Source organism: Pagrus pagrus (assembly GCF_965226575.1).
Source record: "Pagrus pagrus genome assembly, chromosome: 1".
In the NCBI taxonomy this organism is placed as follows: Eukaryota; Metazoa; Chordata; class Actinopteri; order Spariformes; family Sparidae; genus Pagrus; species Pagrus pagrus.
Window position 1 is genome coordinate 10,167,793 of NC_140185.1, and position 11,668 is coordinate 10,179,460.

Below are 11,668 nucleotides of genomic sequence, written 5' to 3' on the forward strand. Positions count from 1 at the left end.
GGGGTTGCCGGATGACGGAGCAAAACCGTACTGGAGTCGGGACGCAACGCACATGCATTCAGTGGAATCTTTGGGTTACATATCTGCTCCGTTGCAGCTCCGGCAGTCCAGAGCCCTCTGGAGCAGATACGCAGGGCTTCTATTTCTGCTGGATGCCGGAGCACGACGCATCAATTCAGCCGGATTCAGCACAGAGCAGACAGGAAGTCAGACAGTGAAACAACAACACAACATCCGGTTGATTTTCATAATCATAACTCCGTGTTGACACCAGCACAAAAATCTCAAAAAAGAGACAAAACCCAGCTCTTCTTCTAATCCTTCAGTTGGGAACACCTTTGGCTGTTATGTTTATCACACAACTCCAGCTGTCCGGCAGTGCTGCGCCAAAGCAAGAGCATCAGAGCAAAACTGTAGCGAAGCTGTTCTGCTACCTACGTGACGAATGATGTCTATAGGTCAAACTATAAAGGAGGAGAAGAGGTTGAAAGTCAGGTGGGTTTGAAGAGGATTTGAAGAGTTTCCCATTCACTCCCATTGTAAATTTTATTTTGAAAAAGCTGAATATTTGAAAAAGCTGAAAATGCAGAAAGCTGAAAAGTACAAGGCTGAAGAGCTTAAAAAGCATAACATTTTGATAGCTGAACAGTTTCTCTAGCTGAACGTATGCTGAAGTAGTAGCAGAACGAAATTTGAAAAATTCCCCATAAGAATGAATGGGCCAATTTATGCAGAAAAAGCCGAATATTATTATAATAGTATTATGGATAAGAAAAGCCAAAAGTACAAAAGATAATGTCCTTAAAGAGCTGAACATTTTGATGGTTGATGGTTTCTGTAGCTCAAAATTTGTAGGAGGAGAAACCGGACGAAAAACGTATGGAACAATACGTAATTAATAACAAGAAGTCATTTTTTCTTTCTTTTTTACCAGAACAAAGAATCTGTCATTTTCAAAAATTCATATCTCCACTAGTTTTCACTTTCTTGCAACCAAATGTTGGTTCAGTGTCGTATTTATGTGGTTCTGTCACATCTAGAAGATATTTGGTCCTGGATGATCTTGTTAAATATAACTCCAGAGCTAAAAAACACACCCCGGGTCTCCAGCTGCACTTTGAGGAATAAGAAACTACACCGGACTTCTCATCAGCATGTGGGTGAGTCGATAATGACTGGATTTTGTTTTAGAGTGAACTATTCCTTTAACCCTCTATGGCATGAATTTTTATTTTAGGAGGGAAAAAAATATTTCACCCTAGTTTTTGGGAGCTTGGGGGTCCCTGATAATATATCAATCATAAAATGTGTCCCTCCCCAGCCCCCCCACCAGATATTGGTTTGTTGCCTCAGGGCAACAACATGCTATGAGAGTACTAAAACGCCAAGGTTTTCTATATTATATAATCAGTGGAATGAGGAACAAACAAGCAATAAATACATTAGAAGAAGTTTTATTTCAACAACAACAACAATTTCCGGTGTTCTCCACCCGGGTAAGCGCGGAACATCTTCCTCTGATACATCATCACCATCATCTTCATTTTCCTCTTCATCCACAGACTGATTGTCATCAGATTGGCCATCTATTTCCAAAAGAAACCAGGAAGCATAAAATTAGAATAGGTCATATACCTTCACCCACGTGTGCACACACACACACACGCACACACATTTCATGAAAGAGTAACTAAACCCCTAGGTTTTGGCTGAGGTGGATCTAGGCTGGAAATTCAAAAAATGCATTGGAGCCCTGATCTCCTAACTCTAACCCTCTCCTAACTCTCCCTCAAACCTGATTCTGGGGTCCAATCTTCCTCACTGTCATTCTCTCCTCAAGCTCACTGTCCTCACTGTTGGAAGGAATTAGCCTAACTGCTCGATTTTGTTGCTGACAACCATAAAATGTTCGTGCATCCATTTCCTGTGAATAATAGTAGATAGTACAGCAAAAAAAAAAAAAGTTATGGTGATAACTATGCATCCCTGCACATCCATGAGCACATTATTGTTCAAAAGTGGTCTAACTGCACAATGTTACCCTGAGGCAACGAATGAAAAACTTCCATTTTAGTATATAAATAAAGACAAAAAGTGTCTTTACTGAATCAAATGTGTTTATTCAAATACTCATGCACATCACATATATTATTTATACAAAGTTATTTAAATTTAAACATGTTAAAAAGTGAAATTTATCATACCTTCTGCTAGCAGTGTGTCCAAGCCAGCTATGGTCCCAAAATGGATGCTCCACCGCCAGACGAAAGGTCAAACCGACGCCCACCTCAAATTTCATTGGTCACAGACTTATCATCAGACTTTTGATTTATTTTAAAAAATAATAAGGGGCGGTGTCTGAGCCAAAATAGCGGTTTGTTGCCCGAGGGCAACACCATGCCATAGAGGGTTAAAACAGTACTTGAGTTCATGTACTTCCCACCACTGTAGGAATGCTGTCTAGTATCTAATCACAGCTGGTGTCATAGATTTTTGTTGATACCAAAAGTTTAAGATAATTATTAAACATTTTTATGAAAAGAAAACAGAAGGGCTTTGATTTAAAATACTTAGATATGTATGTATTTCATATTAATTTGGCATATTTCCAGAAATACATACAAATCAAATTGGAAAATGTATTTTATATTTATTTTATATAGACTTTAAAGTGTTCAGGAGACATAAAGAGGACATTTCCTTTCCTCTTCCAGCCTTTATAGGGCTCGTGCTTTCTCTTTAGAGAAAGCGAAGGAACTTGGTGACAGAAAGAGAAAAGGATGGATGAAGAAACATAAAGACGTAGGGAGGAGGGAGTTTGTGAAAAAAACAATGGTGGAGGAAGATAGAGAAAGATGAAAAGAAAGAGGAGGGTGGGGTGAGGTACACACACTCTTGCTAACTTCAGGATTGGGGACGATAGCTATGTTAGCTGAACGGAGAGGTTTAAAATTAGCTCTCGTAGCTAACTAACATAATTACAAGGTTGAACCAAGCTTTGCCAGTGACTGTACACTGTAAAATGTTGCTGCTTCATTATCATTACATATTGTTATATATTTTCGTTCATGTCTTATTTATTTATTTATTTATGTTTATTTATATTAATTGGTCGTAATTATCCTATTAGTCTGTGGTATTATGAATTATTTTGAAAGTGTAACCGGAAACTGTATTATTGTTGTTCCTCCTGGACGTTCACACGCTCTTTACGTCTTTACGTCAACGTAACGGCTCTATGACAAAGCGAGCCGTGAGGTAGTGGTCCCCGAAACATGTCTCTTATCCCCCGGGCTGGCATGCTGAAAATGACCGGGGATGGGAACCTCCCTGCCGCCTAAATCAGCGACTTGCGTTACTGCAGCGACTCAACCGGAGCGATAAAACAAACAGAGGCGACAGGGCTCTTTATTTATTCAAGAGAAGATGGCGGAGTTTTCGCCCGTCCTGCCGATGCGGGATGGAGGAGGACGATTTGGCCAGCCCATCTTCCCTCGGTCCAGGTCCGGTTCCGAGTCGGAGAGCGAACTGTCCCAGAGCCTGGCCCGGACGAAAATCCGGTCGTACGGAAGCACAGCTAGCGTCACGGCCTCTCTGGGGGAGAAATACATAGAGCATCGGGTTACAGACACTGACACCCTGCAAGGGATTGCTCTGAAATACGGTGTTACGGTAAGGTTTCCACACAACCACTGCAGTGTTAGTGTGAGCTCTGATCTGAGGGGAGGTGAAGGCAGTTTTAATTCATTTCATCAGTCCTCACTGACAGATGAGAGGAGACAACGCGCCTGTTTAACATCATGTTTACTTTGTATTCATTCGTGTCAGGGTCAGTCTGTAAAGTCACATCATGTGGCAGAAGTGCAGAAATATCTCATGACAGCTCTGAATATGTGTAGACTGATGCTGCAACAGTCAGAGCTCTGTAGAAATGTTGCATCGTATTGGCCTATTAAAGGGGATTTTGGTCCACCACGTACTACTACTACTACTACTTCTGTATTTCACTTCATCTTGTGGGAATTGGTGCTTACTTCTTGATTTAACTTTCAATTATCCAACATGTGCCAACACCAGTGATGTGCAAGTTGTAGAGGTGGAGAATTGAGGCACAGTGTTCAGTAAGAGGGCTCAGAATTGGTAGTCATGCTCCTGCAAGCACCAACAAGTCAAAGCAGTCTAGACCACTGACTGAAAGAGAAAGGTTTGTCAAGCTTGCGTGTGTGTACATATCCTATCGAGGATGGATTACCAACCTTGCAAAGTCGCAACTGCCTCGGGCCCAAGTTCCCAAGACCCCCAGTGGCCCCCCAAAGCCCAGGGTTCACTGTACGTCAGGTGGGGGGAAAAAAATTGGATAAAATGCACGTTTATTTGCACCCAGACAGGCTCGCATGATATGTTAAAACAATCGTGTTGCATTATTTTGACAGATACTACATTTGTGATATGACTCACAATTAGTGGGATAATCATTTTCCTTTTCACTGGAAACAAAACCTATAAAATTAATGACGCTATGACATTTGCTGTACCAAACAGACATGTTTTCTTACTAGATTTCTAGGCCAGGACATCTCTGCAGCACTACAGCGCCTGACTACAGTGCTGTTTTGTCACATATTTCACCTTTATCAAAAATGCAGCTTCTGTGATTTGGATTTTGGCCTCGATCATGTTTCAGTTTTGATAATATTTCAATCAATTGCTCTGGTCTACACCAAAATCTACCAAACCAAGGTCATAATTACCTCATCAACAGGTGTCCAGCAACAAAAATCATAGGGACCCCGAACAGGTTAACCAGCCAATCCTCCAGATACTTACAGAGACTGATTTTAAAAAATTTAGAAAAAAGTATTTCTTATCACCGTGAACACAGCGACCAAATGTAGTAGTACTAATGTACTAACTATGTAGTTCTGGAGAAGAAATTCAAACTCAGAATTTTAATATTTACAATATTAATGTAATAATACAAATTTAGAAATATATATATTTTCCATAAGTGAATAAACAAGCTGTTCTCAGAGGAACATAAGGTCCTCAGAACACTGTTTGAAGTTAGAAAGGTGGCAGGGTCCGCCACATATAAACAAAGTAAAACAGTATGAAATTGTGTTGTCGTTTAAGCTCAGTTTGTTATTCAGTCATGAAAACAAAGAGAGTTTGTTTATTTAGTTTGTTTGGGCATAAAAAAAAAACAGTCAATGAACTTACATGAACTTTCTCTTCTGATTAAAGTTTCTCCCCCAAAATTACAAAGTGCACCTTTAAAGGCACAGTATGTAAGAATTGGCTGCCTGTTGGATTCATTTTTAAAAACAAATAAGAGGCAGTGTATCACTCAAGTAACTTCTAACTGTGGCTGCCATTAGCTGGTTAGCTCAGTTAGCCATGCAGCTAACGGTCCAGACTTGGATCCTAGCACAGGATCTTTGGACCGGGACGGGCTGGGGCTAGCTGGTTAGCATGCTAGCTTCAGTCAATATCTCTGCACCACAATACACATAAGGTCATGACATAAAAACTGTTACTCCCGTTGTGTTGATTGTTGTAGTTTTAGTACATTTTTTAATGTTTTCTGCTAAAATAAAAGAGTTGGGGCCCTTGGGTGCAGGCAAAATGGAGAAAAGTTTACCATTGTACATGAGCATATACTACCAACACTGTAGTGATACAAAGCTGGTTGAAAAGTTCCTGTTTAAGTGCAAAGAATGAAAAGAAGGAAGGTGGAAGTTTAGTCACAGAAATGAGCCTATTTTAACCCCTGTTCTCTGTCACCCTGATGCACCAGATGGAGCAAATAAAGAGAGCCAACAAGCTGTTCAGCAATGACTGCATTTTTCTGAGGAACAGCCTCAACATCCCTGTGGTGTCAGAGAAGCGCTACATATTTAATGGACTGTCTCTGGAGTCTCCTGATGGGGACGGCGAAGCAGCGTGCCAGGAGGCAGACTCACCCTGTGTTGTGACGCAGGACATCGAGGGACCCACGCCTCCTCCCTCCCCGCCCCCTGCAGACTCCAAACCCCCCCAGCCAGAGGAGCTGTCAGCCAAAGACTTCTTACACAGACTGGACTTGCAAATAAAACAGTCAAAGCAGGCAGCGCGCCGGCTGAAAGAAGAGGAAGTGAGGTGAGGTGCTGAACTACCCGCAAACCAAACGGCTGCTTCTGTTTGTGTGTGTGTGCAGGTGTTTGGTCTTCTATCCACAGACAGAAGCTCTAATTGCAACATAACAACTTAAATACATTTAACTGATGAGTGGCTGTTTTATATTGACAGTTAGATTGTATCTAAATCCCATGAAATTATATCTCATTTAAAAAGTTAATATAGGTAATTAATCACTTGCCAGTAATTATCTTGCAGCATCCAGTCAGATGGTGTTAGTTCTTGGTATGATGGCCAACTGGTGCCCCACTAAAGTGAGGGATACCTGTCAGCAGCAAATGACGCTATTGCCTCCCAGTTTGGTACTGGTCACGAAGGGATCATCAATACTGAGTAGAGCCCGACCGATAAAGGATTTTTAAGGCCGATACTGATACAAATATTTGGTGATTTAAAAATCCAATATTCCAATATATCGGCCGATACATATATATATATATATATATAATAAAAAAAATCCAGAAATGCGTAACAAAACATACAACAGATTTCCATAACATTAGCTATTTGTAGTTATTTATGAGTCCTCACTGAAATAATATGATAATGATAATAATAATAATAAACTTGTTTGTTTTATTGTCACAACAGAACAGAGGAACATCAAATTTGTTTTTATCTTATTTTTTAAATATTCATTTATCGGCCATTATAAATGCAGATACCGATAGTTTGGAAAATGCCTAATATCGGCTGATAATATCGGCCAGCCGATATATCGGTCAGGCGCTAATACAGCGTTTAGTAGACAGGACAAGAACGTTTTCTCTGATAAAGTCCAGCAGCTGTAGTTATGCATCCTGGAAATATGCTTTGTTGTTTTGTCACTGCCTTGTCACCGTTCACAGCCCCATTTTTCACGTTAGCTGTGAAATGCGTACAGGGAGAGGTGCTCCGACTCTGATCCATGAGCTCAGGAGGTGAGAACAGAAACCAAATACAGAGAATGAAAAGTGTTCTGACAGAGGCAGGATCGAAGATAAGAATCAGGCATTTACTAATCTGCTGTACTAGTCAGATGCCATGTTATGCAACAGTCAGGTATTTAGAAAGGAGATTTGGCTCACTGAATCAGGCATGTCCTCCTGACACTGCAAGTTGAGACAGAGAACGCTCTCACGTCTGCTCAGTAGTGAGGTAGTAATGGACGCCTGGCTGGCAATGCACCCATTCACAGAGAAATAGGCTGTGTTGGTACTATCACTCCCGTCAGGACTGAGTCACACTGCAGCAGTTTCTTCTACAGACGCAGAGTATCAGCTGTTTCTCCCCTTCAGGCTCTCTGAAGTGTTTTGCTCATGCTGTTGTGTTTCAGAGGACACAGGCCGTCCTGTAGCAGCCGTTGATTTCCTTCCTGTGGGTAACACAACCTAACTGGTTTGACAGCTGAGCTGGCATCAACTGTCCTTTCTGTCTGATTTCTGTTATCACTGCTGGTCTGAAGACATGAGGTATTACTTATGTCCAATTTCTCCTGATAGAATTAAAGACTCTTAACATTAACAGCAGTGCTGGACAGCAGCTAAGTACATTTACTATTATTAAGTACAATTTTGAGGTACTTCTGCGTATTTCCATTTTCTGCTACAATATGAATCTACTCCACTGCAATTAAGAGGCAAATATTATGCTTTTTACTCCACTACAACAACTCTGATCACTAGTTACATTACAGATTTAGCACTTTGTGTGAGTAACAATACAAAATATAATAAACAAATACATTTTGATGGAATATGATCGTCTAATTTACTTACAAGCTGCTCAACTATATGAAGTAGTCAAACCACTGAGGCCAGCTTCAACATTAAAGTTATGACCACATTTATGAATCAATAATTAAAATGCAATAATGTACGTTATTCTGAAATTTGCCATTAGACCGATTATCCAATCCAATTGTTTTTATTGTTATCAGATTGCTGATAAAATAATTTAGAAATGTGCTGCTTTGGCCGAGCACCCTCCTGTCTGTAGTCACCAGCCTGTGATCTCACTGAGTCTCCTGCCTACAACACGATCTGATTGGTTAAAAGGCACAAGTGATAGCCTGGCTTGAGTAAATTATACAACATCCCATCACTGGTTATTCTAAATCTTGACAGTCTGACACAAGATTTTCCTTTTTGCTGCAGATGTGTATCAGCTCCAAATATCGGTGATCTCCTCTCGTCTGCCTCGTAGTTCACACCTTATCATATCTCTATAATTCAACCTTCACTGTTTTCCTACATTCATTAAAAATCTTAACATTCACTAGTCATTTTGTCCTTTTGATCCAATTTTCAACCTTTTTTATTTTTACATGAAAAAACTACAAGGAATCGTCATGGCAACTGTGTTTATTAACTGTCATTACTCGTCCGTGTTTGAAATACAACTACATACTCTAAATACTCTCTGCCAGCGCAAGTGCAAGCATTTCATTTTTATATAAGCACTGAATGAACATCATGTCCTATGAAGTTTAGCATCACGTGCCAGTAACTCTAGACCGCGTCTTGTTTTACAAAGCTGCAGATTATGCAGGACAAAGTTTTTCCTCTTTAAATGTTTACCTACCAGCTGAGGCAGAGCCGAGCTTTGTGTCTGACTGCGGCCACAGCGGAGGCCGGCCGGCCTGTGGAGCTGTTGTGTGTTCAGACAAACAGAGACACACTTCGTTGTTTCCACACATTCCCAGAGCAAACATGGACCGCACGCCTGTCTGGAGTGACACAAGCCACAAACCACTTAAGCTGAACTGGAGGGACTAGTTGACTGATTGACACTTTTTTGTAGAAAATCTTTGCAGTCAAATTGTTTTCATTGAAATTTTCCACTTGCACCATGTAGTGTGACATGTATCCGTACTTATATTTTGGTGCCAGCTCTGCAGTATACGTGTGTAGTTATCTCAGTGATTTTTCATCCCTGAATTGTTAAAACACCAGAGGAATAACGTTGGAATAAAGTTCACTCTCCACTAGACTCCTGCAAGAAATGACTGAGTTGGGAGTCTGTCGTTCTGATGAGCGGCCTTATAAAGACCAAACAGCGCTCGGCTCTTGTTAGCGAGTTCTTCTGAGTGTGATCCTGTCACGCCTCAGGATGTTTTCTAGTCCAAGAGTAGAAAATCAATAGCTCTATGGCAACATTCTTCCAGCCTCCTGCCTTCACTTTTCTCTCTCCTCTTCACTTTTTTTCCTGCTAGGTCATCGTGCACAACCTTCCTCTCCATCCTCTCCATCCTCTATTGATTTTGATCTTTTTGGTATTTCTTTGCCTAATTAATTGTAACTCTTGGGAGCGAGACTGTTTCTCTCAACCTTGTGAATAGTTTGAATATATTTGACCAGCAAAGTATTTCTTCTAAATGAGAACTCCTGCACTTCTGAAGAACTGCAGCTCTTCTAAAGAGACTTTATTATCAAGCTCAAGGCAGTGTTGTGTCGTATACCTGGAGGCCAGATGAGCCTTCAGCTGTGACGGAGAACAATACGTCTCTTTGGTTGGCCTCATCCATTATTCACACACCTAGACGCTGCGGTGACCGGTTAAACCAGATGGAGAAAGAGAGGAAGAAAGTATGTGTGTGTGTGTCTGTGTGTGTGTGTGTAAAACATTTCCAAAAATGTTAAAGCTGTTCCATCTTCTTCTTCTCATTTCCAGGAGAGACGAGGAGGACTACACAGCCCCCACAACGTCATATCAGGAGATTTAAAGGAAAAGTCTGTTTACCTGAAGCCCTGCCTCAGACACACAACTGCTCTCTCTCTCACACACACACACACACGCACACCACACACACGCACACTACCACAGCCTCATCACTTGTTTTCCCTCCTCTTTACATTTTTGCTTTTACCAAACCACGTTGAAACAAAAGTGTCATGTTTGCCTTTTTATTTATTGATATGCAATTATGATGACGATGTATACGATTGTAGTTGTTTTGTACAGTTTCACTGGGAGACTTAAAGGGACAGTTCACCCCAAAAACCAAACGTACATTTTTCCTCTTATCGTTTTGGGCATATCATCTGTACAGATTAGAGCCTGACCGACATATTAGTTGGCCGATCACAGATGTATCGGCGTATTCTGTCATCCAATATGTGCCGATATGAAGGAGTTTTTTTAAGAGATTAAATGCCAAAAGACTCTTATGAAATTATTAAATTCCCAGTGAGGTTTAATGTGTCAGTACACTGATGTCATGGGAGATAATTTAGTTTGTTGTCAGACTGCCTCTGTTACATATCTTTGTCACAACTACACTTCAGGAATAATGCCAATTCAGAAATTGTTACTCCAATATCGGCATCAGTCCCAGGAATCAAGTACCAGTCGGGCTCTAGCAGAGACGTCTGCCTTCTCTCCAATATAATGGAAGTGGATGGCACTTTGCTTGTGGGGCTCCAAGCACCACCAAAATAAATTTGAAAATCCTCTTTCCAGAAATCATGACCCAGTTACTGGAGATAATCCACAGAGCTTGTTGTGAGCAGTTTCATGTAGGAACTATTTTCTACAGCATAACACTGCATCTAGTCATCGTGCTTGTGACAGAGCAGGATGTAAACATAAAGGCCGTCTCCTCGGCTGAGCTGTAACCATGAATGTATTCTTTAACTTGTTACAAGGGCGCAGCTCAGCCTCGCTTGCGATGTTGTCCAGTGGCAACTTGCGTTATTGCAGCGAACAATTCCCCCGCGGTCCAAAAAACATTAGAGATGTCTGTAAAACTGCTGAAAGGACACCTCGACCTGCGAACAAGGACAATCATGACTCTTTCTATTATGATTTTTTGTTCCATGGAGGTTTTTTCTTTTTTTATGGCCTTTTGAGTGCCATCTAGCTCCATAATATTCCAGAGCAGGCCGTCGTCTCTAAGGCCGATATCTCCAAAACTCTGCGACTCCCACTAAAACAATCAAATCTACTCTACAACGTATGTTTGATTTTAGGGTGAACTATCCCTTTAACAGCGCAGGGCAGCATCTGATATAAATAATATCTGAGCACACATGCCCATCCACTCATCATACGCTTCTGACGCTGTTGTACAGAACCCACCTGCTGCATACGTCCACACACACACACACACATACATACACACACACACACACAGCGCTAAGCAACTCCAGAAGGATTAGCTTGTACGACTTGCTAACAGCTTCTGATGTTCTTAATCCCCCCCTAGAATAGTATCAATGGAAAGTATATTCAGGCCTTCCTCATCAGTGTTTACCCCGTACGAGCACTCCACAAACAGAAGCGGTGGACGGACTCAAGCCTTCGAACATTTTGCCTCATAGAAGCTTTTTGTTTTTCTTTGGGAACAGAAAGGGACTGCTCTATTTTCGAGGTGTGAATGCATTATTTATATGTGTGGAGAACTGTCTATTACAGCTGTTTTACTGTGCTTTAAAGTTCTATTGGTTTTATTTGGGAATATGAGAATAAATGTGTATTTAAAACCAGATGCGAACGTCTCAAAGTGCTTCTT

At 41.0% G+C, this 11,668-nt stretch overlaps 1 protein-coding gene across 1 annotated transcript; it reads left to right on the plus strand.

The window, feature by feature from the left end:
- Positions 1-3,213: 3,213 nt before the first annotated feature.
- Positions 3,214-11,644, plus strand: lysmd2 (LysM, putative peptidoglycan-binding, domain containing 2). The gene is made up of 3 exons (XM_084365293.1): positions 3,214-3,672; positions 5,798-6,138; positions 9,829-11,644. The coding sequence occupies exons 1-3, from the start codon at positions 3,427-3,429 to the stop codon at positions 9,878-9,880; spliced, it is 639 nt and encodes a 212-aa protein (XP_084221419.1). The 5' UTR covers positions 3,214-3,426; the 3' UTR covers positions 9,881-11,644.
- The last annotated feature ends 24 nt before the right edge of the window (positions 11,645-11,668 follow it).